The sequence below is a fragment of the Panicum virgatum genome, chromosome 3K, assembly GCF_016808335.1.
Source record: "Panicum virgatum strain AP13 chromosome 3K, P.virgatum_v5, whole genome shotgun sequence".
Taxonomy (NCBI): Eukaryota; Viridiplantae; Streptophyta; class Magnoliopsida; order Poales; family Poaceae; genus Panicum; species Panicum virgatum.
Genome location: NC_053138.1, coordinates 24,057,453 through 24,083,534, shown reverse-complemented (window position 1 = coordinate 24,083,534; position 26,082 = coordinate 24,057,453). Strand labels below are relative to the sequence as shown.

Sequence of the window (26,082 nt, the reverse complement as noted above, 5' to 3'; positions counted from 1 at the left end):
GAATTAAGACGGGTGCTGATGTATTAGAAAAGATAGTGCCATGATATAAGCCGATGAAGAGATTCCCTCGTGAAATAGTAGAGGAGTTATTAGTGTTTTATTTTTTCATGATTTGGATCTATCAACCGTATATTTTTTTTCAGTAGTACGACTTTAAAACATTAACAGGGAGTATCGATGAAACAAAACTCTCCATGCACTGAAGTTTGTACAGATCTAGTGACACTCTGAAAAACACACGCTCGTCATCTAAAAAAAACGCATTCATGAAAAAAAAAAACTCTCCAAACAGAATTTCCAAACGTCGATGAATTTGCAAATCAAAGCAAAACTAAACTTATATTAGACTACAGTAAGACAAGGGGGGATCTGGGGAAGGCATTGAGTACTCATATCAAGACTGACGCCATATTGGGTTATTTCTGTCGCTATATACATGTCCGCATGCAATAAGTCTGGTCTATAACTGTACCTGCATGCTTGATTGTTTGGACGCAGCAGCAATTGTACCTGCATCAGATCCGCCGTTTTCTCCATCCAGACCGTGGCTGCTGCATCATAGTATCAGACGGACCCTTTTCTTTTCTCATCCTAATAATCTGAAAATCAAGACAAATCTGAAATTTAAGTCCAGGATTTCCTTTTCAGAAGCTGTAACAATCATCAGCTGTACGGAGCACATGGCCAACGATGAGGCCCTGCAAGTTGCAGTAGCCAGTAGACATTTCAGGCCGTGCAGCACGAGACATGTATGGTATCACGGTTGGACAAGCACGCTGACAGGATCCATGGTTGCAGAAAATCAATTGAGCGGGCATATGATGCCCCTAACTACCCGGCGGTTAGTTTATTGCATGCGACCCATCTGCCAGTCCTGCACTGCTGTCCACCTTTCATTCTTCTTCTCGGTCTCCTCCCCCTCTCTGTTCGCCAGCGACCCGCCGTATAAATCTTGCTTCCGCAACTGATCTGATCCGAGGCTTCCGTGCTCGGGCTCATGGAGTTCAAGAGGAAGGATGTATGGAGCCTGCTGCTCGTCCTGCTCCTCGGCCAGCTCGTAGCCTTCTCCATGGCCGCCTCAAGCTTCACCTCCTCCCTCATCGCCAATCTTGGTACCCAACCTTTCATCTTTTTCGCTGGGTTGATACATAGACATAGAATTGATGAAATACTAGATAACTATTATCTGGATAGTGATAATAAAGTGCGCTCATTTCCATGAAAATGTCCGTGTAGGAGTTGATGCACCACTCACACAGTCTTTCTTCGCATACCTGCTGCTTAACTTAGTTTATGTACCAATCGTCCTGCGTCGACGGCAGAAGCTGCAAGTAAGCATGGCTGCCTCAGAGTCAACTCTGGAAACTGTTGGTCTGTTGCGATTCATACCTCTCAGTGTTTTGAGTACTCTTGTTCTCTGCAGATAGCTTGGTACTGGTACCTAGCCCTGGCGTTCATTGATGTACAGGGCAACTATCTTGGTGAGTACAGGCACCACACAGTTACACTGAGTCCAGGGAAGTTCTTCTTACTACAACTGATAACCATCTAAAAACAATATGCTGTAGTTGTGAAGGCATACCAATACTCCTACATCACCAGTGTAACTTTGTTGGATTGTTGGACTGTTGTATGGGTCATCATACTCACCTGGTACGCACTGGGCACAAGGTATTCTTTCTTGCAGTTTGTAGGGGCAGGGACATGTGTGGCAGGGCTTGCCCTTGTGCTCCTTTCGGATGCAGAATCAACAGGGGAGCCAGGTAAGCTACTTGAAGCATCTTAACAATCAAATTAGAAAATCAACTACGATTCCTCTAGAATAATGCCAGCATGGTTCAGATGTATCTTACTCCAAAATTCTTAGGAGCCAGAATTATTTTTATTTTGAACCAGGAAATTAGAATTGCAGTTATATAAGAAAGTTCATGGTATTAGTATAACAAATCCACTATAGCAATAGTGGTGGCTAAGCATAAGATGGCAATAAAACTGGTGTGTAGTAAACATGGATTTATGAATGAAGTTAAATGATACTTTTATTTTAACAAAAAAAGCAGGAGCACTGCTCAATCCTATAAGAGGAGAAGCAAGCGGGGTTTTACATCTCCTGTAAATTAGTGAAATCTACTTTCCAGTTTCCATCGCAGAGCTAGATGAATATTTATACTGTATGGAAACTTTAATTTTCTGCAGATCCAAGTAAAATACCTCTTCTGGGGGATGCCCTTGTTATTGCCGGGACAGTTTGTTTTGCATTTAGTAATGTTGGGGAGGTTAGTATGCCTTATGTGTATCTGCTGCTATCGGCATCAGCAACAGCTTCACATTTCTAATAGGCACTCCATTTTCCTTGTATGTGTAGGAATACTGTGTCAAGAAGAAAGATCAAGTTGAAGTTGTTGCAATGCTTGGACTCTTTGGGTTACTTATCAGTATGGTTCAGATGTATCCTCCAAAATACTTAGATTCACTACGGGTTACAGACCAGTAGAGCAAAATGGCATGGTTCATTAGCAATACCATCTATAAAATTGCTCTCTTTTAAATGGTTAAACTATCACTGCAGTTTTCCTGGAACAAAAATTGCTGACTATAATTCTATATTCATGTTAGAGACCAGCAGAGCAAATTAGCATGATCCATGGAATGCATTTATATATTTTCTATCTTTTGTAAAGTTAAACTATCAGTCTTTCACCACCATTTTCCTGGAATAAAAGTTGTTCACCGTATGATCTATATTCGTGTTAACTTTAACCTGATAAACTTTTAGACTTGTATTTGAAAGGAAGAGCCTAGAAGCAGTTACATGGTCTCCAACAATGGTAAGAAAAGTACATTTTCCCATGAAACTATTTTATCTGCCATACACCTTTTTGAATTAATTACTTGGAAACTCACTACTGCTTTTGTCTTTATATTTTCCAGATAAGTCTCTTTGCAGGATTTGCAGTGGCAATCTTCATATTCTACACAATTACTCCTTTTGTTCTAAAGGTTAAGATCTCTGACATATTACTAACGACCTCCACAAGTAGGAAAAAGAGAAACTTAGGCCCTGTCAAGTGGTAGTGAGTTATTTGAATAAATAAGAATAAAGCAAAGCTGCTTTCAACCGTACTGGCTCACTAACATAGTATCAGAAGAAGAAAGGCCCACTTATTGTTAATGAACAGTCAAATAATAATTTGGCCCTTTTATTTCCTGTATGCCCTTTTGCAGATGAGTGGAGCAACATTGTTCAACCTTTCACTATTGACATCTGACATGTGGGCAGTCGCCATTCGAGTTCTATTCTACCATCAACAGGTGATTTTTTCTTAAACACTGAATACTTCTCCCAGATTATAACATATTAGCCAATACACTCATATACTTAAGATGCAATGCAGATAAACTGGTTGTACTATTTAGCATTCACAGTTGTGGCCGTTGGATTAATCATCTACTCGTTGAAGTAAGTTTGTTCAAACCTACCTAGATCAGTTTGCCGATATGTCACTCCTGGTTGCAGAAACCTAACAAATTTGCTTACTTGTGATCTATGAAGTGAAAATTCTTCAGACCATGAAACAGCTGCAAGTGCAGAAGCAGCAGAGCAATATCAGCAGCTTCAAAGTGAGGATAATTCAACAGGAAGTGGTCAAAATTCAGGTATCCAAGAAAGGACACATAAGGAAGAACTTCACATCTGCTAGTAGGTCAATGTATAAAGACACCTCCTTGTTAATAGATAGACCTGTACCCGATTCTATATGGTTATTAGTGACAACAGATATATGCAGAGGAAACTGTTGCTCAATTCATGTATAGGCACATGCATTATTACCTCAAGTGAAAAATCAGGATGTGGGGATCAGAGTTACTTTTTCTCTACACTTCAATCCAGCAAACAATTTACAATGTATAAAAAATATAGGTTCAAAAGAATCTTTTAACTAAGGGTTTGCGAACCCATCACATCTAGCTTGCTAGCAGGGTCACAGCAGTGTGAAAAATATAATGAGAGATATGGTAAATAAAGTAGTATTGATCAAGAACATGTTAAATATATATGGAACTTATTTCTGAGTAATGTATGATAGCTACATGATTTTATGGAACCCAAAGTGTTGAACATGCCACAATATTTCCTTGTTTGAAGGATTATGGTTTCAAAATTACCCAAGGAGTATCACTGTAGAAGCTTTTGGTATTCCCTGGAATAGGAAGGGCCACAGATATGGCTCTGTTCGATCCATTTTCTTAAAATCTAAGAGAAGTGGCTAAAATGGATGTGTTGAAAAGAAGAATTACTATCAGAATATTATCTGGACAGTAAAATACTGACTGAACAATTTCAATCTTATGGTGGTTGGATTTATACTACAGGAGCAGAAACTGACAATTTAATATCAAATTATGTCACAAGCAGACTTCTAACAAAGTACCAAAAAAAGTAAAAAAAAAATCTTAAACAGAAAACAAACACTGACAACTAAACAGAGTATACCTTACAAATTAGCTGGTGAAGATGTAGTTTGATTACCCTCAATGGCCATGACTGACAATGGAAGCCATATAACAACGCTAAACTGTAAGCCAAAAGGGTAGTTTTCAAATGATCTTCCAGCAATAAAGTATAGATAGTCATAGTCTCATAGAGAGAGAATGCTAGAAGCTGAAATGGACTCAGATTGAGGGGAATTTCAGACCATGAATAAAGCATTAGACTTACATCCAGTGTTAACCCCTTCGTTCTGCCACCGGATGCGACAGCAACAGAGGTTGTGACGACTGACGACACAAGGGAACGCTGCCTGTGGCCTGTGTTCGCTTGGATAGGCTAAAAGCCTGGAGTCGCAAGTAACCGATGCCCACCCGGTCAGCCCAGCACAGGCGACTGAGCACAACTGCAATACAGCAATACAGGCACAAGACTAGCCACCACGTCATCATTCCGTCGAACAGGTGGTACGCGCGCCGGCGTTAGCAAACTGGGAGCAATGGCCACACGCCAGGAAGGCTCCACTCAAGCAGTCAGGCGGCCTACGATGCCTTGGCCCTTGCCGTAGCTCAACCCGTCACCATGCGACCTCATCACATGCCCTTCGGCGGCGACCTCCGCCCACTTTGCACCTCCGCCACAACTCCAGCTCTATATATGCGTAATGCGTTCCTACATACATACAGTCCTCGCCTCAGGTCCACCACGAAAAGGGCATTAAATTTTGACCCATTGGGCTCACTGCAATACAAGGTCCATTTTGCCAACAAAGAAGAAGACGGACCCACTTTTTTTTTAAAAAAGAGAAGAGGACGGGCTTTTCTAAAAAAAAGAAAAAAAAAGAAGAGGACGGACTTCACTTGATGCGAGTATAAATCCTAACACGGGCCGATTCTCCACCGTGTAGCGGTTTGGCAAGACTTTTCCCCAAATGTCAAATGTCAGGGGCGACACGTGTGACTGACAGTCAAATCATCATATACAAAGTTCAATAAATATTTTTTTGTTTCAAAACAACTTTTTCTGTTTCGAAATAAAATTTTATTTATTGTTGGAACAACTAAAAATTGTTCTAGAATATTTTTGACTGAATTACACATATGATCATTTTGTTAGCCAGTTTAGGTCTAAAATATAAAATCTGAAATGGAAGAATTTTATTGTGAAAAGTCTGCTAGCGGTAACACGAGCCCAACAGCGCCAAGCCTTATTCATCGCGCGCGACCCGGCGCGGACACGTCGCATGGGAGGTTTCTGCACCCTACGTGTCTCAATTTGTGTGCAATATATACATTCAAATAAAAATTACTCTTTTTTTAGCACCAAATAAAAATTACTCTATGTTATGAGCTAATTATTCAAATTGAATTTTGATCGCACCTCATGTTTCTTACAACGAGATCTTTAAAATTAGACCACATTTAATTATATTTAGATGATATTTTAAAATGTTTTTATTTGTTCTGAAACAGTTTCTATCTCTAAAATTTATTTATTTATTTATTTTATACTAAAATAATTTAGAATATTTTTATCTTCAGCGGATTTCTACTTATAGTACGATGGCTAGTCGCACGTGCTATGAAAATAGACGCGCTCATTTAGGGGCGTGGTAATTCTCTGGTCTCGACCTGTCAAAACGTAGTAGACGGGTGCCCATTCCATCGAATAGGGCGCGCGTTGGCGTTAATGAGCAGGAGCCCAGGGTGTGGAGAGGAATGCTTCGCCATGGAATCTAATGATATGTGAATTTGAAGAACATGTGGAAAATTCGTTTCAAGAACGCATTTTTGTTGCAATATATCCCTTTCGGTGATATAAGAACCAAGAAAATTAGGCAGTTAGGCCAGTCTCAGTGAGAGTATCATAGACACAGTTACCTAGACTGAAATCTTAAGAACTGTGCCAGTGGAGTGTCATGGTGATGATACTTCTCTCACATTTCATGACACTACTCTCTTCTATCTCCTCATACTATTGATACATATTATCAAATTTAATGTCTATGACACTCTTATGACACTCCCACTAAAATTGGCCTTATGTAGTTTTTAGTTTGGAAGCGAGCTGGAATCAAGCCATCTTATCTCTTGTTTGGTTCAAGAGCATAGGAAATTAGGAGCAGAGCCATCCAAGAAAGCGAATACTACCTTCATTCCAAATTGTATCCCGTTTGACTTTTTTTTGACTCTTGACTACTCGTTTTATTCAAAAAAAATTGTGCAAATATTGCCAAATTTAAGTTATTCTTGAAGATCTTGTATTGATAAAGCAACCCACAATTAAAGAAATGATATTTTGTATAAATTTTTGAATAAGACAAGTGATCAAATTTGAGGCAAAAAAATTCAAAAGACTTATAATTTAAAACGGAGAGAGTATTTGCTTATGATTCGGAATGGCTCTGATCCTATAAAATCAGCAGGACCGAGCCGTCCCATTTCGATTTCGACGGTGCGACATGCCGTGCGCCAGCCCATGCTTGACGAGGTGAAGCTGGAAGCTCCACGTGCGTGCGGGGCGTATGCGGCGGCGGATGCAGGGCGGCGGCGGCGGCGGACGCAAAACGCGGACGGGGTGGCGGGGAAGCACGCAAAATTTGAAGGAAAGGGCGAGAGATGGTTCGGCTAACAAGTGGACCCCACTACAGTGACCGCAGCTAACGGATCCCACTCCATTTCTCGTCGTCCTTCCAGTCAAACGCAAAATAGAACCATTTCATCCTCCAACGTCCAACCGAACCATATCGTCTCTAAAATCTAGGATACATACATATTCCATCCCAATCAAACGCTAAGATCATTTGATTTCAACAACAGGACAAGATGAAACAATAAGGGAAAATAAATGTTGATTGCAACATCAACTTATGATCGACCAAAGCAATGTCATCTCTCTATAGAGCTGCATTCATTTGAGGGAACATCTAACACATGGGAGGCTAGATCTAATGCAAGACACGTAGAAAGAGTGTCCAACTTACCTAATATTCTTTTAAAGTAATCTAACATAATCATTATATGAGAAATTTTACAATGATTGAAAAAAATAGAAGTTGTCCATCTGATAAAATCCTACGATGATAAATATAGGAAGTACCCAAAAGTACCTAGAGTAAAGTACCTGATACTTCCTAAATTGGGACCAAGTACCAAAAAATTTATATCATATAATAACATGACTTATGGATACCACAAAACTCCAAACTTACAGGTGAATGGTGAACCTGCTCACGAGGGCCGTTTGGATCCTAGCTAAGGCGGATCCAACACATCAAAAGAAGTTCAACTTTTTGGCCAACTTAAGGATTTTTTTTTCCGAATAATACTTGAGGATATTTTGGACCTTTGCACGATTCTTTAGATTAAGCCTTTCCTAAAAGAAAATTGGAGGAGAAATCTTGCAATCAGGCTAGGATACGTTTTTGTTCCTCTTTGCTACTGATTTTACTGTTCTTGGTGACCGTGAGTCCTAAAGCTTAGATCTAGGCATTTTCACGTAAGGTTCAAGGGTAATTTAGAAAAGAGCGGGCCAGTCCATTTTCGTTTCGCATGGCGAAAGATAACAGCCATTTGACATCCGTCACCACCTGCAAGCCTGTCGTCAGCCCACCAACCAGTATGGCATCATAAATTGTATTATTCCTCTCTCTTTTTTTCTTCTTCTTTTTTTTTTGGAAAGATTCTTTTTTTTTTCTAGCAACGGTGATTCTTTCAGTAAGACCCCAAAAGATGTTAGGTGGCCTTTAAAGCAGTACGACGTATTCTCTCGTGCCTTCGTTCTAACAGGGAGCTCGCTTGTTTTGTTTTGCTCTGAGGGCAGGAGTTCCTGAGTTGGAGGCCACTGTAAACAGGTGTTCCCAGTTAGGCAGTTACTCTCTAGTCTCCGTCCTGCACCCTCTCTCTGAAGCTCTCATAAATTTGGCCCATGCCCGTTGTCTAAATTCTGACCTGAGGCTTTCCTGGATCGCGCTCAGGCTCATGGAGGTCAAGAGGGATACATGGAGGTTGCTGTTCTCGCTCTTCCTCGGACAGATAGTCTCCTTCTCCATGGCCATCAGCAGCTTTACCACCTCTGTCATCAGCAGTCTCGGTAAATTGCAAACATATTTTATTTGTATCGAGTGTATGCATAATAATTTCATAAAATGTAGGCTTCTTCTATCAATAGAGATAAATACAGGCCTCACTTTCAGGAGTTGACGCACCACTGGCACAATCATTCCTGGTATACATGTTGTTAGCTCTGGTTTACGGAACGATTCTTCTGCACCGACGACAAAAACTGCTTGTAAGTTTGTAAGAGCAGCTGTCTAACAGTGTAATAATGGAATTTGAACATTTAGTGGTTCATTACTCACTGATCTTTTCACATGGCTTGCAGATACCATGGTATTGGTACCTAACCCTTGTCTTCATCGATGTTCCGGGAAACTTTCTTGGTGAGTAGGCTGAAAAGGAAACAGTTTGAACTTTGAATCACCAATTGGCAGTAGGCAATAGCTCCAGGTGAAACAAGAAAAGTAGTGCTGCACATTATCCGAACATGCCATCATTGTGAGCATGTGTTGCAGCTATCAGGGCATACCAGTACTCATACATCACCAGCATAAACTTGTTGGACTGTTGGACTATTCCATGGGTCATGATCCTCACCAGGTTTGCACTAGGCACAAGATACTCTTTTTGGCAATTTGTAGGAGCAGGCACTTGCATGGCAGGACTCTCCCTAGTACTCCTCTCAGATTCAAATTCGCCAGATGTTCAAGGTAAGTAGGCAGCTGCATGTTCAGAATGTTAGTAACAGATTAAATTCATGACTACAGATTTAACAGTGGAATCAACTGTACTAATGCCAACAGAACTCATTTAAAGAAGGATGGAAAGATAAAAAAAATTCCTTTATGAACATTATGGGCAGTATATGTAATATTCTCCATAGCAAAGCTTATACAAATATGAAAATCTTGAGCATAGCTCACTTTTCTGCAGATGCAAGTAAAAGACCACTTCTCGGAGATGTCCTTATCATTGCTGCCACATTTTGTTTTGCGTTTAGCAATGTCGGGGAGGTTAGGAACGCATTCCACAACTGCTGCTATCACCAATATACTTGCTGATTTCTCATGGTTTGTGAAATGAATTGTGCAGGAATACTGTGTCAAGAAGAAAGACCGAATTGAATTCATTGCAATGCTTGGAATCTTTGGGGTGCTTGTCACAGGAATTCAGATGTATCCTGTCCATCATATCAGTACTGAACTAGCATGATTCATTGACCATCCTAACTGTTGACTTTTTTTTTTTAAGAAACCATTCTATCCATTTTGGGGGTGAAAAATCACTACATGTTCATGAAGTAAAGTTTAATGTTACCCTATTAACTAGCATAAACCACAGATCTCTTTTTGAGAGGAAGAACCTAGAGACAATCAACTGGTCTCCAAAAATGGTGAGAAAACTAAATCCTTCGACCTACCAAACTGTTTAATGTTCCATAGACCTTTTTTGATCTATCAGTAAGAAGACTCACGCCTTCATTTTGACATTGTTCCAGATAAGTCTTTTCACAGGATTTGCTATAGCAGCTTTTGTGTTCTCAACCATTAGTTCTTTTGTTCTTAAGGTTAACCTTCTCGAGCCAGTTCAGATCTACTCCATAGATATTTTCACTCAATGTAACTCATCACCAAGTAATAGTTCAGACGGCTCTTTCATGGCCATTTAGCAGCGTAGTAGCACTTAGCTTTCTGTCAAACTTCGCAGATGAGTGGATCAACTATGTTTAACCTCTCACTCTTAACAACTGACATATGGGCGGTCGCCATTCGGTATTTCTTCTATCATCAGCAGGTAAAGTTGTTTCCAATTCCAAATGTTTAGGAAAAGACATATTGGCTGTATTACTGCTCTGACATCTTATGTGCAAACCACAGGTAAATTGGCTCTACTACTTAGCATTTGCAGTTGTAGCCATGGGACTGATCATCTACTTGCGGAAGTAAGTTGGATTCAATTTCCTGGAAACAATCACATGTAAGGCAGTCAAGGAACTCAAACCTAATATACCTTATTTTCTGATCTATGAAGTGAGAGTTCTTCAGATGACGAGACAGCTCCAAGTACAACAGAAACAACTCAGTATGAACAACTTTCAAGTGAGGAGTCGGGTGGTGCCAATCTTGACTGGCAGAACAGAAAACATCAGGAAGATGATCACACCTGTTAGGCACCTCAAGTAACCTCAAGGCAATGGGATATATCTTGTATAAGACTAGACCTGATAAGGGGTCAAGTAACCTCCTGGGAATAGACAGAAATTGTGTTAACTAAATCAGATACCATATTAGAATATATGTGGAGGGTATGCAAACTAGAAGGTTCCAGTTTTCATTTTGTTCTAATTTTCTAATTGTTGTGTAACAAAAAATGTCGAAGAATATGACGAAGGTTGCATTTTTTGACATATTCTGAAGATGAAGCTAAGATGAGAATAGAAAACAAAATACACATCAACCTCTAGTTCTCTATATAATGCTGAAAGACTGCTGTTAGTTCAGTTCAGTACCAAAACTGAGTGAATATAATTTCATTGTATACACCTTTAACCTATGGAGGCAATAAGGTTTGATTTGAACAAGAGGATAAAGGGTGTTGAGACTTGCATGTTATGAGGCACTATGTTGAGAATTGCAAGTTATGATGTATCAGCACAAATATTCATGGTGGATATACCCAATTATTTAGAAGAGGGCCTTAAATACATATCCTTGGGTACAATGCTAAACCTGAAGTGCACATTGGATGTAACAGTCAGCAGCTGCAGTTGAAAGAACAAATAAAACTTATTACCAGACAGCTACCATTGAAATGGTGAAATTAGATTGCAAAGGAATACCACATGGATCCAAATGATTGCAAGTGTAGTAACCACAGTTGTTTTTCATTAGATTACCAATATCTTATTTACCAAACATTTTTCCTGATACTGTGCAAAGTTTTCATGGAAAAGCACTGCCTCTATTGAGTAGACTCCATTACTCTCTGTGATATTGCTATCAAGGCATCACTCGTGCCTCCAAGGGCAAGGCTCCAAATTCAAGTCTCAAACAATTTTGATTCATATTCAGGCACTGCAGACTGCAGAGTCACTTGAGTACCCATTTACACCTAGCCACCAAAAGAATAACAAGAAAGCTTATATCCCCATCTCTTGTGGTCGTACTTCTGTCAAATCAAGTAGAACTTTTGTTGCAACTCCCAGGCCCTGAGTTACAATATTGCAGTACTAATCGCCTGTTGAACCATGTCTGCATCCAGTAGCAATTCCAGCAGTAGCAATTCCAACAAACCCCGGCGCTGATATTCCTGCTATGTGTCTCTACAAGCCTCAAAAGTCGAAAACATTATTTCTAGGCTTGTAGAAATCTGACAACCAGAGTCAATTTACCAGTGATGTTCAAAGGGCGATATCGCCAGAGTATGTGCATCCACAGCCATTTTGTTCTGACTCCATTCACCAGAAATCGCCACAGGAGCAGATCCCTGAACTGAAGTGGTGGAACCTGCTGCAATCTCGCATTACAATCTTCCTATCCTCAATTACAGAGATCATTTTCATCACCGTGTGGCAGTCCCCACACACCCGCAGGTTTTTGACAATTTGAAGGGGTGTCCCTGGTGGGGTAGCTATCAAGCCAAAGGCAAGGGCTAGCCGCTCACTGTGCATAGCCAGCATGGCTTCTTTCTGCTCTTCCGCCATTTCATGAAGTACAAAGCTTGTGTCAGGACAATAGCCTTCTTTCTTCAGCCTAGCTGTTATTGCCTTGAGCATTGCATATATTTGTTCTGATAAAGGATGTGACTTGTCTGAAGCTATAAAGGAATGAACTTTGTTCTTGATCTGAATCCAGCTGCACCCAGCTTCTTTCTTCACCTTTCTAGTGTCCATGAGTTTCCTCACTGCATCCTTCTCTTTCCACTTCCCGGCAGCTGAATAAATGTTGGAGAGAAGCACATATGTAGCCGAGTCAAGAGGCTCAAATGACAGCAGCTTCTCTGCAGCCAACTTTCCAAGCTCAACATTCTTGTGAACTCTACAAGCACCGAGCAATGTCCGCCATACCATTGGACCTGCTGGGAATGGCATGCCTCCTATAAGGTTCATTGTTTCATCCAGCTTGCCAGCACGGCTATAGAGATCCACCATGCACGTGTAATGATCCATGGTTGGAGTAATCCCATAGTCTCTGATCATCGAGTCAAAGTGTTGCCGGCCTTCTTCGACAAGACCAGCATGAGCGCATCCCATGATCACTGCAAGGAATGTGACACCATCCATCTCAATGCCCTCAACTTCCATCTGCCAAAATATATCAAGGGCTTTTTGGCTGTAACCATGCTGTGCATACCCTGACATCATTGAGTTCCATGACACTAAATCTCTATCTGTTTGCCTCTCAAAGACACTCTGAGCACTCTCGATGCTCCCTTTCCTTGCGTACATGCTGATAAGTGCGCTGCTGACACAAATTGCATCCTGGCATCTGTGTTTTATTGAAATAGCATGGAACTGTTTACCCAGGTCAACACTGGCAGTAGGACTAGCACAAGCGTCAATGACACTAGAGATCGTGAACTCATTTGGCTTCACGCCATGCATGGACATCTTGACGAATACATTTGTGGCACCATCGCAATCACCAGCTCGGGCATAGCAAGTCAACATTGCAGACCATGTAACAACATCCTTCTGGTCAATCATTTCGAATATAGAAAGGGATTCTTCAGTGCTGCAAAGCTTCGAGTAAGAGTGCAGAAGTGCAGTTCCAACAGTTGGCGAACTCTGATAGTTTGTCTTTATCACCTGGGCATGAATTTGGGGAGGCAAGCTGGCCACTGATGCTGTCAGCATTGTCGAGTAGGTGAACTCATTTGGAGCAACACCATCTTCTCTCATTCTGCTAAAATGAACAGCTGCAAGAGGTATATCACCATTCTGAATGCACCCATAGATCATAGCAGTCCATGAAACAACATTTTGAGATTCTGGCATCGATGAGAATATGTTTAAAGCATTATCCAATTCACCACATTTGCTGTAGGCATCCAAGAGGGCTGTCATTACATTGCCATACGAATGAAAGCCACGTTTCAGAACACTGCTGTGGAGTTGCTGTGCCAAGCCAAGCTGTTTGAGATTTGCACATAATTTGATCACTGTTGAGTACGTCGGCTGTGTAAGCTTGGCAATACTGGATCGTGAATCAAGGAACAGCTGCAGGGCTTCCAGTTCACGCCTGTTCAACAAAAGGCCGGCCATCAATATGTTCCACGACACCACGTCCCTAATCTCCATCCCGCAAAAAACGGCCTTGGCTTGTTCAACCAGTCCACACTTTGCGTACATGTTCATCAACGAGTTGCATACAAGGACAGTTGAGCAGCAACCAAACTTAATTGATTGAGCATGCACGCACCTCCCAAGATCAGCGGCTCCCTGGCTGGCCACCATAGAGAAAACACTAGCAAATGTGAACTGATTGGGCCAGACCCCTTCTGCTCGCATCCTGAAGAAAAGCGCCATGACATCCAAATGCGCCCCGGCTTGCATGTACCCATTGAGCAACGACGTCCACGTGGCGACGTTCCTCTCGGGCATTCCCTCGAACGCCTTCCTCCCATCCTCGACGCAGCGGCACTTCATGTACATGTCAACAAGCGATGTGCCCACGCTGACGTCGCCCAGATCATGCCCGCACTTCGCGCACAGGCCGTGCAGCTGTTCCCCGAGAGCTCTATCTGGCACCGAACTGCATACCTTAAGGACGGACGACAGCGTGGCGGCTCCAACGCGTCCACCGTTGCGTCGGTGCACATCCAAGAACTGGTCCAGCGCCTGACAGGTCAGCCCCCGCCGGGCGTAGTCGAAGAGGGCGCGGTCGGAGCCCGCCACGGCATCCCGGCTGGAAATTTCGTCGAACGCCTTGCGGGCACCGGGAGCGTCACGGAGATTGACGTCGTCACACGGCAGACCGGAGCAGGCAGACGTGGCTAGCGGCTTCCTAGACTGTTCCGGTGCGAAGGTCGCCGCGTTCTTGCCGCGGAGGAATGGGAAAGGAGCGCGTGGCTTCATGCTTCTCTGCTCCGCTTCGCTAATGACGGATCATGGATATGTGGGCAGATGGCCCGAAGAACAGGAAGAGTTTGGGTCGTTTCGGTTCAGGTGCTATATGCTTGCTTTGCGGCGCTGGAGGATCCCCGTGCACGGCGGGGGACAGATGCGGCGGCCGGCCGGCGGCGAATGTCTCGTCAGGGTGGAAGCGAGGCCTTGGGAAGTGTTTTCTCGAGTGACCTCTGTAATTCTCTGTATGCTTGGAGCCCATCATTTGGGGAACAAGGCCGGCCCATGCCCCCATGCGATCCATTTTACACAGATGTCCTGGGCCACTCCTCAAAAAAAAAAACACAGTTGTCCTGGGCTTGGCCCAATTCGAAAACTGTGCCGAACCGAATTTATTTATATAGTTGTGTAGTTGTATAATTTCTACCGCCCAGTCTCGTGAGTGAGTTCGTTGCGAGCAATAAATATGCTATAGAGGCATCAAATGAATGAAAGCCAAATATAACCCCCAAGAAGCATGACATCAAGTCAACCCGCAATAAACCGTTGTTGAACAAGCTCTATTGAGCAATAGAATATGAAATGAAGGGAGTATTTGATAGCACCTCACCATATTAAGCAATACTTAATTTTCCATTAGATAATTAAGTATTGCTGTAAGACTCTTACAATAAGAGGCATCAAATGAATGACAGCCAAATATACTCCGGCCCCAAGAAGCATGACATCAAGAATTAATTAATTATCTTTTCTAGATTTTAGTTTCTTCATCCATCCACCTCTATATAAGCATGGCCAAAAGAATCGTCGCATCCAAATCAAGACGTTTGAACTACTGGCGGATCCAGTGGGTGGCCAGGGTACGCCGTGGCATACCCTAAGCCAGTCCTTCTCTTTCTAATGACTTTTTTAATTGGGATTAATAAAATTGAATTGCAACTTGACAATCATATTGATGACACTAGACATGAGAACAGGTTCAAAAGTCTTACCAATCTTGATGATCTCTCAGTTCTAGTTCAAATTGGGAGGCATAAGATTTATGATATGATTTACAATCTTTTAAAATTACTCTTTGTTTCTACCGGTGGCAACATTTTTTCCAAAGTCAGCTTTTCATTAGTATAGATCCAAAAGCACTTACTCCTACTTTTACTGACTTTTGGACATACAAATTACCCACTTGCCATTGATTATGTAGATACCGGTTTGTTTTTTTTACGTCGCTCTCTCCTCTCTCGCGCGACCGCTTCCTCGGCGCCCCTCACCTCCTCTCCCGCCAGCGCACCACAAGCCTTGTCCGGCGGGTGCGTGGCCCTACTCTGATGAGTGCGCGTCTCTACCCTCATCGTTGTTGAGGCTCCGCGCCCTCCCCACACCGCTCCCCCTCCCTTGAGAGGGCCACATCGAGATGATTGTGGATGATATATGGGTCCCCTTAACAGTTTTCTAATAAACAATTACAGCTGCCGAACTAGATGGCCTTCTGCTTTTTTCACAGCTGTTTTTCTATGGCCCACAGCTCACAACAGCTTTTCCAAAAGTCACAGCTCAACCAAACACACTTTTAATTTGCTTCTACTATTTATATTGTAATCTATGCAAGTATTGAACCTAATTACTTGTATACCGAATTGCTCGTGAATTTTTTATTGTGCATCGAATTTTTTTAGATTGTACCGAATACCGAATTGTATGTTAAAATTTTAATATGGCATACCCTAAATTTCAATCCTAGGTCCGCCACAGGTTTGAACAGACAAAGTTAGAAACAAGGTCTCTCATCTTATGGCGCTTCTCAAAACCAAAGGCACAATGCCTCTGTTAGTGGTGGCCACCGTGATCCGTGTCGCGCTGTTTCGGTAAAGGAGGCGGTACAGCATGTGCAGGTACTTCAACTATTATTCTCTTCTAATTTTACGTGGTGACTCCTATTTCACTTTGATCATTGTTATTTTTTATATTGCAGTTCAATGTTTCACGCAGCTAGGATGCACTCCTGACAAGTGCAAGCAATTATGTGCTTCATCAGGGATTACCAATTTTACAACAAGTTGTATCAACTTTTCGGATAGTGGTGAAAGCTGTTGTTGCAAGTATAATTGTAGAGAGATTCCTCCTATTTTAGGAGGCTGAATCAGTAGCTTTCTTTGCATTGTCTAAAGATAAAGTAGAAATAAAGACAGGAGACTAGCATGATCATCATGTATATCATCATCTCCCCTTAATAAAAGTAATATAGTAGTTGAAAAGGATCGACACTAGGCCTAGGGGGTTGAATAGGCCTGTTCAAAAATTTCCTGAAAAACTTGGCAGTAAAAACGTCAGACCCGGATGATCCGGCCCTAAGTCGGATCTTCCGGACTTTCCAGGTCCGGATGATCCTACGTAGGTTTGGATGATCCGGCAGGTGAAAGAAATTTTATACGAGATTTGAAATCTGCTTAGCTTTTGACGATTCCCTTTGAATAGAAAGTTGACAAATGAAGTAAACAAGCCTGCAAACAAGTTCTACACAAGAGATATGCTACTAAAAAGTAGATCGGGTCAAAACGAGCTCAAGAACAATATGAATAACAAAAGTAAAGGAGACACAAGATTTATCCCGAAGTTCACTCCACGAAGGAGCTACGTTTCCGTTGAGGGGCTCACAAAGAGCAGGGTTGCTCTATAACCCTTTTTCCTCGCCCAATCAACCACATAGGAGGATTGAGTCACTTACTGAAGTTCTCACGAAGAGAGGGGAAATACAAATTTCCGGAGGCTCAACCACAACGGAATAGGAGCTCACCGGCACCTCTAACCGTCTAGGAGCAAAGCTCCAAGAGTAAAGAACGCGAATCGCCGAATCGAGGTTGCTTCAAATGCTTCTTGAGATGAACACGCGAAAGCTCGTGAGATGCTCACAAACCAACTCCCAAATCTCACTTCCTCTCAATCCCTAGGTGAATCATTGTAAGAATCTAGCTTTTGGATGGAGGAGAGTGAAGGAATGAGTGCTTTTGGAGCTGGGTTGTTCGGGAGAGAAGAAGAAGAAAAAGTGAGGGCGTGAGAGGGGTATTTATAGCCCCACCCCGCAGGTGACTATTATGTATATTTTCTGTGAGTTCCGGATCATCCGGTGTAACTTTGGATCATCCGGATGGGTAACAGAAAAGGCTAAAACACACTCGAAAATTCACAGGTCCGGATCATCCGGCATAGGTCCGGATCATCCGGTCTCACTCACAAAAACCTTTTATTTTAACTAGAAAAAATGTCCAGAAAGTTCCAGGTCCGGATCATCCGTGGTAGGACCGGATCATCTGGAGATGGACAGAGAGTTTCGGGCTCAGGGGCCGGATCATCCGGCCAATGCTGAAAACTGCTGTGCAAAGTGTTTTGTGAGCGAAAAAGTGTCTCTCGAGTGTAAAAATTCATCTAAATAATGCACTTTAACAATCTAGATCAATCGAACGCATCCCCCTTGATAGTACAGTGGTCCTATACTCAATTTCAAACCAAAAATTAGAATTAAACTCCGATAGGATCCACCATATGTAGAATTTGAATTGGGGGCCTTCCTTTCATCTTCTTTTTAATTATTTTCATTTATTTCTGCACATATCTTATTGAAAGCATCATATCCCAAATTGTGATTGTTAAGAATCATCAAAATCAATTTAGGGATCTAGATGCACTTTCAGTAGTAACTACAAATAAAGCAAGGAACAAATCGCCAGAGCTAGGGACTGCAGGGATGTGCCGTACAAGCCACCCTCGAATGCGGAGTTCGAGAAATCCCACGCAGTGTTCAAGGCCAGTCGAGGGTGCCTAGAAGGGGGATCCCATCGAGGGAGAGCATGGAGCCCTCGGATCCTATCGAACGGATCCGAGCCCCGCCTAGCGAACCCTCGCGAGCGCTTTATGTGACGTGTCCATGGACCACGAGCTGACCCTTATCGAACGGGGCACGGACGTCCGCTTGAACAACCCGCTAACAGCTCGCCGAAGCAGCCATAGCTCGCGGCCTGGGCATGGGTAGCATGATGCGCTTCACCCCTCCTCCCTGCGGAAGGGCGACGACGGTCGTAATCAAAGTCGAGGGTTTCCCTGAATGCCTTCACACGGGCCTAGGCTCAGGGGCTCCTCACACACCACGGCTCAAACCGCACCACTCGAATAAGTCGACGACCGTCAATTATGAAGCTCCACGTGTATAACCAAACCCCCCGCTATTAACGTACGCTCCCCTAATGATTAAGCTGAACGCCGGGTCGCTGTACCAGCACGGAGAATGCCGAGGGCGGCTGAAAGAGTGTCGTTGCCGGCTGAAAAAAGACGCTGGACGGCCACCCCGGTGAGGCAACCCAGTGGGACAACGTTTATAGCCCTTGGACGAGCACAAACTCTCCTCCATGGCCTCAGGGGCTACACCCGCGGGTGCGCTGACGCGCCCCCGCGAAGGAGACTTCACGCATATTCGAGGGTCGTAACTCTCTGTACACCACTATACCCTCGGTCATCCTCCCCGTAGAGAACAAAGAGGGACTTTATTGCTCAATGTAAATAAAGATTACAAAGGGTTACCGGCGCGAGGCCATCGAAAGATACAAACACGTTGCCACCTACGTGGCAATTTTCCCTGTCTTGGGGAGGAACGAGTGACGAAGAAAGGCACCGAGCCCCTGGCTGACGCAACGGCCAAGCTGCTAGGGATGCGAGGAGCAGCCCCCAGGCCGCACGGGTCCAGCGGAATGCTCTCCTCGCAAGCCTTCTTCTAGCGTCTCCTCCACCGAAGACCTCGCGGGGGGTCGAGCTGGCGGACAGCGCCCTCCGCACCATCTCCCCGAGAGCAACCTTGTTGCCGGGGGGGGGGACGACGCGAAGAACAGCCGCTAGACCTGGCGCCAGCGCCACGGTCAGGCGTCTCCATCCCCCTTCAGGCTAGGGGACATCGCAGGAGCAGGACCCCACGGGCCCAATGCTCTTCTGCTGATCCCACTTACGCTGAGGGATGGTGCGCACGCCCACTCAGGTCTTTCCCCACTGCTCGCAAGCATTCTTCTAGCGCCAAAGCCTAAAAAAGCCAGGCCACCCCATCTGGGGGCCGGTCGCGAAAGGCAAAAGAAAACATTACAAGATTTAGGCGATGCTGGAAGAAAGAGCTGGGAGGATGGAGAGGCAAGGGAACGCCACGACCCCTATTTATAGCTATGCCAGGCACCAAGCTTCAAGCCTGTCGAAGAGCAGAGGCTTGGGTCGCCCATGACGGCTCGGCACTCCACGAGCAAAGGATGCCCTCGGTCACTGCGCCGAGATGCTACTGAATGAAATAAAGTGAAGCTGAGCCCCTGGACGCTAGGCGGCACGACATCGGTTCAGGCCGACCGCCCTCGAACGGCGCGCCACAAGGCAACCAGGAAAGGGAGGGCCAAGGCCCCAAGTGCGGGATAGTGTGATGAAAGCGCCAGCTGCCGAGCAGCAGATGCCGTCGTCGCCCTGGCCCCCCTCAGCACGCGGACACGTCTTGTCCTTGAAACAAACAAACAAAGAGGCGCGCGCCTCGAAGCTCTCCCCCCGCAGGCACACTACTCCGACTGACGAGTTGTCACATCCGCCGGGCAGGCGTTCAGGCGCGTCCGGCGGGTGCGCGACATTGACCGATCACATCAAAAGGGGAAGTCGCCGAATCACCGTTTGGCCGAATCCCCAAACTCGACCAAAGCCTCGGGGGCTACTATCGGGTACCACAATTAGGGACACCCTAATTGGGGTACTCAGACCGCTTTAAAAACGCAAACACATGTTAAGCGACTGAGCCCACGAAGGACCACGACCTCCTTCCAAATCTGGAGGAAATGAAAGGACTCAAAGAAGCCCAGCGTGCGGCCCATTCGCATCCCCCTCGAACCCGCGGGACAATCTCCGCCTCGCTCGAGGGTAGCAAATCTACCCTTGAGCGGGTAAGTCACCTCCGCCTCGCTCGAGGGTAGCGAACCCACCCTCGAGCAGGTAACTCATCTCCGCCTCTTGAGGGTAGCGAATCTACCCTCGAGCGGGTAAGTCATCTCCGCCTTGCTCGAGGCCACCCTTCGGCACAAGGGACGAACGGCCCCGCTTCCCAACCGCTCGCCGTACGAAGGCATTGAATGCCCATCACTCTTCTACAAGTGCTCAGGACAGGCGGCGTCAGACTGCCATTCCCACAGTAGCTGTGACAGGAGTCCCATCCATCACCTCCGGTCACTACTCCGCCATCCCAGACACTGTGGCGGTACTGTGGAACCTGCGACGCGGGACAAGATAGGCTCGGCGCTGTTCCCGTCACTATTCTACCAACTCCGGCCGTCCGGACTCTGCCTCATCATACGCATGGCTCCGGGCCCACCTCCCGCTCGGGAGAGGGTCCGGTGTCGCCACGGGCCCCTCGAGGAGGGATGTCCATCACCCGCAGCCGGAGTCCCGGACCCCCCTCGAGGGGTCCGGGACCTCCGCGTGTCTCCCAGACTTCCTGGTGCGTGCGCCTGCACTCCGTCCAGGGGGTTCAGGACCGCCGCGTGCCCCATCCCCGCTGATACACGCAAGACTTTGACCTGCGGGGCCCACCGAACGCCACCGCGCCACATTTGGAAGACCGTACCTCCAACAGCGGCGACCACGCCGCCCGCTAGGACTGGCAGGGTGTCGACACGATCTTCGCAAGACCAAGGACGATATCCACGACAGCTGCCACACCCAACGCCATGCCCCACAGTGTACTTTCTACAGTATCCGACCACTGTACACCGCGATTCGGGGGAAAACGACGACTTCCACGCCCCCACTCGTGCGCGTCGCCCCTCCTTGTGACTATAAAAGGAGGAGGCAGGCCTCCTTTAGACAGGACGACGCTTCAGGACGTGATCCATCATCACTTACGCTCCGGCATCCCTATTCGCCACGTTCAACCTCTCTTCTAGCAGAGACTTGGGAGCCTTCCTCCCTCTCTCGCCTCGCTTGTACCCCCTACTACAAGCACTCCGGGTGCAAGATAATACAGTGCCATCGCACACCCCCTTTGCTGGACGTACGGCCCCGCGGCCGGAACCAGAATAAACCGTGCATTACTGTGTTGTCTCCTGCATCATCATCTGGGACGAGGAAATACGCAACATTTACTAGTTGGGATCCGGCCCCCCGGGTCGGGACACCGACAGTTGGCGCGCCAGGTAGGGGGGCGCTGCGTGACATTTTTCTCTCTTGTTCCCATTTGATCTCCAGGGATGGCGGGCAGATCCAACCCGTACCCTATGGGTGTTTCGGATCCACTCCTAGCGGGATTTGTGATCTAGTTCGGGAGTCTTGAGTTCAGAGCGACCGGCAACGGTTACCTCATGCGGCTCCTCTCGCCCAGACGCGACCCCATCACCCCGACTTCACCAGCCCGGCATGACAGGCGCTCGGGTCAGCGTTCGCGACAAGCACGCGCGGAGCGGCGTCGCGCGGCACGCCACAGCTCCCCCACGTGGGTCGAGGCTGGCATGTCGCAATTCAGCATCACGGCCAACGGGGCCGCCGCGTCGTCATCACGTGCTTCGGCGTCGTCTGCGCCGACACCGTCATCCACTGCAGCACAAGTGCCTCCCAGGGGGGTTCGACCTCGCCATCACCCTTCCCCTTTGGCATGCACAACACTGCCACCTACGCCTCTTCAATCAGCACTAACTTCACCGAATATGAGGATCTGCCGGGTCATCATCTTCTGTCGATCCGCAACCTCATCGCATCGTCTCCCGACGAATCCTACCCCAAGACGGCGAGCTCGATCGCCGACGACATCAACTTCTTCATGAACAACTTCACGGCCGAGGAGGCCGAGGACTACTCCGGGGTCTGCGACTGTGACACCCCGGCCTGCAGATAGTACAGGAGAACTTGAGAATCTCAAAGACGAGTCAGGAGAGTTATGCTACAGTTTCCTTTTTCCCGGATTTATATAACACCTATCTGGAGTTATCAGCAGTAATGCCTGAGCAGTGTTGTCTAAATAAGATAGAATCTTAAATAGTGGAGTTTTTCTCTCTTCCTTGACCTTACCTGTGTTTCCTCTTTACCCAGCTCAGATGTTGGCAGAACAAAAAGACCTTGGAGATAGTGCAATGGGTGATGGTGAGAAAGCTTGCCTGTGTTGCCAACTCTATGGCGTCCCTTATCGTCAAGTTCGTGTGACTGAAGATGAAGCCACAACTAGGAGGAAACAGAGGTTGTTCTCCAGTACAAAGAGGAAGAGGTCTCATCAAGAGCAGCTAGCAGAGGATTCCCTTTTCCTCGACAGTCCATCGGTCGAAGAACTACAGACCATCCAGAAGAGAAAGAATCCTAAGTGCTCCAGAGATACACAGGTCGAGAATCAAGCTCTCCATGATTATGTGGATGGGTTGACTATCACTATGAATGTGATTCAGCCACGCAGTCACAAGGAGTCCAAAGAGCAAGCAGCAGAAATAATGCAAGATGCGATGTTAAGTTCACAGGGAAGTCAACCAAGTAGCGCCATTCACCACCACCGCATGTGCTACCAATGCGGGCAAAAAGGTCATTATGCCAAAAGTTGTCCACAGAAGCACCTTTCACCGACTCCACGGCAGACAGGACTGCAGGGGCGCCCAGCCCAACCCAGAGCGCCACGACAGGGGAAGGTGAATCATGTGACGGCCGAGTCAGCGGCCGAGTCTCCGAACGTGGTTATTGGTACGACCATGGTCAACTCATATCCAGCTATGGTGCTTTTCGATACTGGTGCTACACATTCCTTTATTTCACAGTCTTTTGTCGAGCACCATGGTATTCGTACTAGCACATTAAAGAGGTGCATGTTAGTATCTTCACCGGGAGGACAATTGAGGTCTCATATCACCTGCCCCAGAGTCAGTGTTTCCATAGGGAGGGTAAAGTTCAGTGCAAATCTGATGGTGATAGACACCAAGGGTATTGATGTGATTCTGGGAATGGATACTCTTGCCAAGTGGGGAGTCAGAATTGATTGTGCCCAGCGGTCAGTTCACTTGTCAGCATCCGATGGCCAAGAGGTGACAGTCAGTGCTACAGAGCCTTCTGGTTTTCTTCATCAGATCGAGGCTAGACCCACGGATGTTATTCGCGTGGTATCTGAATTCCTGGATGTCTTTCCGGAGGACTTGCCAGAAGAAGGAAGAGGAGTTGATGAAGACATATCCGGATCTCTTTGCTAGCCAGCCTAGAATCTCGGGACGAGATTCCTGTAAGGGAGTAGGATTTGTAACACCCTAATTTAATTTTCAGCTTTAATAATAAATTTAATTGGTTTTAATTAAATTTCTAAGGATTATTGTGTTAGTCTTGCATTTAATCTAATTTTTGTTCCTTAATTAATTAAAATTTTCCCTAGATTAAAACTTTGTTGCTGCATTCATACTGGAGCATTTATTTTATTTGCTTGTGTGCATTGGGTGGTTGAATTCAAATTTTGTTTGAATTCAAATAGATTTGTTTGAGCTAGAGTAGAAAAGGAAAAACCCAACTCAAACCAGCCTAGCAGCCCAACCCACTTCCACGCGGGCCCAACCCAGCCCAGCTTCTTTTCTCTCTCTCCCCGCGGCCCAGCAAACAAACCAGCCCGGCCTTTTTCCGCCGCGGCCCAGTTTGCTTCCCAGCCCAGCCCGACCTCCTCTCTGCGGCCGCCTTCCCGCGTCCTCGCACCAGGCCCAGCACGCGGCCCAGCTCCTCACCGTTCCATAGACCAGCCTCAACCACGCGCGCGTCGCCATTTTTCTCCTGGCGCTGACGAAGCTGGCCCGCGCGTCAGTGTCACCCCGCGCCTGCCCGCGTTCCGCGCCGCGCCGCTTTCTCCGGCTGACGAGGAGGTCCCACAGGTCAGCAGCCCAGCAGCACCCGCACGCCAGCGCCACGTCTCGCTCGCTCCCTCTCTCCGCTCAGCCGCGTCACGCGCGCTCTCCGTCCCCGACCGACCGGCCCCACCTGTCGGCGCCGCTCCTCCCGCAGAACGCGTCCCCGCCAGGCCCACCTCTCAGTGGCACCAAGCGACGCACCCGCACCCCGGCCGGCCCACCTGCCAGCCTCCCTCGCTCACGCTCCGCAGACCTCGCGCGCCCGCTGCCCCAGCGCCGCTGACAGCCCGGCCCCCATGTCAGACCCTTCCCTCCCGACGCGCCCGCGCCAGTCACGGCCGAAATCGCCAGCCGTGATCCTCGCGGCACCCTTCCCTGGGCACGCTCGCCAGATCCCGCCCGCCTACCCTTTTATCGCACCCCGCGACCCTCCTGTACGCCATCCTCATGCCAGCACCGCCGTAAACCTAGCACCGCCGCCTGCCGGAACTCTGTGCTCGGTAGCCGCCGCCACGCCACCACAAACCCGCCATCTCGAAGGCCAACTCCGGCCACTGAGCATCACTGGAGCACCGCGTGGAGGAGTAGGTCGCCTGCAGCCGCCCGCTACGCCCTCTACCCCACGCTCCGCACGGGGATTGCTCACCGGAGCACCCCCGAGCCGCCACGCTACCGTCGCGCCCTCTACGCGGACCCCCGCCCGATTCAAACACTCGGTGTGAACCTACACGTCATCTCGTTCCTTTTGGCGCTAGAACTGGTAGGTCGCAGCCCCTGGGGCCTCTAGAACTCTGCTCACCGGCGAGCAGCGCCGCGCAGAGTCGCCCCCGCCCCCGCGCATGGCGTCCCGCGCCCTAATCCCCTCCCCTGAATGGCCAGGTGGACTACGCATGCCCCGGCGATGGTCCACGGCCAAGCCCCGGCCCAAACGGAGCTCTGTAGCCCCAGAAACCCCTTCGCCGGTGATCCTCCGCCGTGGACGCTGCACTCCGGCGACATCCCGCCACCGCCCCGCGCCCAAATCCTCCTGAGGCGTCAGATCCCGCTTGAACGCCCACGATTAGAACCCCATCCGAACAGATCTGGACCACCGGATCGAGATCCAGCAGCCGAGGATCGTACGTAACGGTTCGGCCTGGCTCTTTTTCTAAAGAGACCCCCGGTTTCTTCCTTTTTAAACCCGCAGTCCACCTCTAGTCAAAAGAAATTACGGTTTGGCCCTGTTTTATTCACTTAAGCCCCTGAGTTTCCTGGTTTTTGAACCCGCAGTCCAAGATCTGTGTTTTTGCACGCTAGCCCTTAGATCTATCTGTTAATTACGATTAGACCCTCGGTTTTTGCAGAAAACCCCCTGGAACCTAGTTTTTCTCGCAGATAAGCCCCTAGAACTTGTTTTTGGCCTAGATTATGCGTTTTAGCTCCGTTTTAGGCGTTCTTTATGTCCACGCGATCGTTGTGACGCGTAGAATAGTTTTAGACTAGTTTAGTGTGCTGTTTTTATGTATTGATGTATTGTTTCTTAGTTTTTGTTAGTATTTGCGTGTATGCTTATTGTTGTGTATTGTTTTGGCCATATGTTCGTGAGTAGACGTTGATCCATCTGAGGAGCCCCAGTATCAGTAC

General features: G+C 46.7%; 3 protein-coding genes across 16 annotated transcripts; 2 read left to right on the top strand and 1 right to left on the bottom strand.

Annotated features, from left to right (window-relative positions):
• Positions 1 to 364: 364 nt before the first annotated feature.
• Positions 365 to 3,873, top strand: LOC120698526 (solute carrier family 35 member F2-like). The gene is made up of 11 exons (XM_039982180.1): positions 365 to 1,112; positions 1,237 to 1,331; positions 1,424 to 1,481; positions 1,569 to 1,763; positions 2,197 to 2,276; positions 2,366 to 2,448; positions 2,777 to 2,828; positions 2,932 to 3,000; positions 3,226 to 3,312; positions 3,396 to 3,460; positions 3,554 to 3,873. The coding sequence occupies exons 1-11, from the start codon at positions 998 to 1,000 to the stop codon at positions 3,699 to 3,701; spliced, it is 1,047 nt and encodes a 348-aa protein (XP_039838114.1). The 5' UTR covers positions 365 to 997; the 3' UTR covers positions 3,702 to 3,873.
• A 4,131-nt stretch (positions 3,874 to 8,004) lies between these two features.
• LOC120698524 (pentatricopeptide repeat-containing protein At2g27610-like) lies at positions 8,005 to 14,885 on the bottom strand. Of its 11 annotated transcripts, XM_039982177.1 has the most exons (7): positions 11,444 to 14,864; positions 11,224 to 11,308; positions 10,558 to 10,791; positions 9,077 to 9,269; positions 8,850 to 8,939; positions 8,679 to 8,755; positions 8,207 to 8,563 (listed from the first exon to the last, which is right to left on the bottom strand). In XM_039982177.1, exon 1 carries the CDS (start codon positions 14,621 to 14,623, stop codon positions 12,005 to 12,007), a length of 2,619 nt encoding a protein of 872 aa, XP_039838111.1. In that variant the 5' UTR covers positions 14,624 to 14,864; the 3' UTR covers positions 8,207 to 8,563; positions 8,679 to 8,755; positions 8,850 to 8,939; positions 9,077 to 9,269; positions 10,558 to 10,791; positions 11,224 to 11,308; positions 11,444 to 12,004. The 11 variants fall into 11 exon arrangements, with proteins under 11 accessions (XP_039838103.1, XP_039838111.1, XP_039838106.1 ...); XM_039982169.1 differs by having other exon boundaries at positions 8,005 to 8,332; positions 8,440 to 8,563; positions 10,558 to 14,864; XM_039982172.1 differs by having other exon boundaries at positions 10,558 to 11,308.
• LOC120698527 (solute carrier family 35 member F2-like) lies at positions 8,217 to 10,954 on the top strand. Of its 4 annotated transcripts, none has more exons than XM_039982182.1 (11): positions 8,438 to 8,581; positions 8,685 to 8,779; positions 8,873 to 8,930; positions 9,063 to 9,257; positions 9,481 to 9,560; positions 9,640 to 9,722; positions 9,889 to 9,940; positions 10,046 to 10,114; positions 10,255 to 10,341; positions 10,425 to 10,489; positions 10,579 to 10,952. In XM_039982182.1, the coding sequence occupies exons 1-11, from the start codon at positions 8,470 to 8,472 to the stop codon at positions 10,715 to 10,717; spliced, it is 1,035 nt and encodes a 344-aa protein (XP_039838116.1). In that variant the 5' UTR covers positions 8,438 to 8,469; the 3' UTR covers positions 10,718 to 10,952. The 4 variants fall into 4 exon arrangements, 3 of the variants coding, with proteins under 3 accessions (XP_039838116.1, XP_039838115.1, XP_039838117.1); XM_039982181.1 differs by having other exon boundaries at positions 9,877 to 9,940; XM_039982183.1 differs by lacking the exon at positions 9,063 to 9,257 and having other exon boundaries at positions 9,877 to 9,940.
• Positions 14,886 to 26,082: the final 11,197 nt, after the last annotated feature.

Excerpts from the sequence above, each read along its gene's own strand:
- LOC120698524 (XM_039982170.1), bottom strand. The coding sequence starts at position 14,623 with ATGAAGCCACGCGCTCCTTTCCCATTCCTCCGCGGCAAGAACGCGGCG.
- LOC120698527 (XM_039982181.1), top strand. The coding sequence starts at position 8,470 with ATGGAGGTCAAGAGGGATACATGGAGGTTGCTGTTCTCGCTCTTCCTC. Across the intron at positions 9,723-9,876 it reads CTTGTCACAGGAATTCAGAT|CATAAACCACAGATCTCTTT; the intron begins GTATCCTGTCCA and ends CCTATTAACTAG. Across the intron at positions 10,115-10,254 it reads TTAGTTCTTTTGTTCTTAAG|ATGAGTGGATCAACTATGTT; the intron begins GTTAACCTTCTC and ends CAAACTTCGCAG.
- LOC120698526 (XM_039982180.1), top strand. The coding sequence starts at position 998 with ATGGAGTTCAAGAGGAAGGATGTATGGAGCCTGCTGCTCGTCCTGCTC. Across the intron at positions 2,277-2,365 it reads CATTTAGTAATGTTGGGGAG|GAATACTGTGTCAAGAAGAA; the intron begins GTTAGTATGCCT and ends TTGTATGTGTAG. Across the intron at positions 2,829-2,931 it reads TTACATGGTCTCCAACAATG|ATAAGTCTCTTTGCAGGATT; the intron begins GTAAGAAAAGTA and ends TATATTTTCCAG.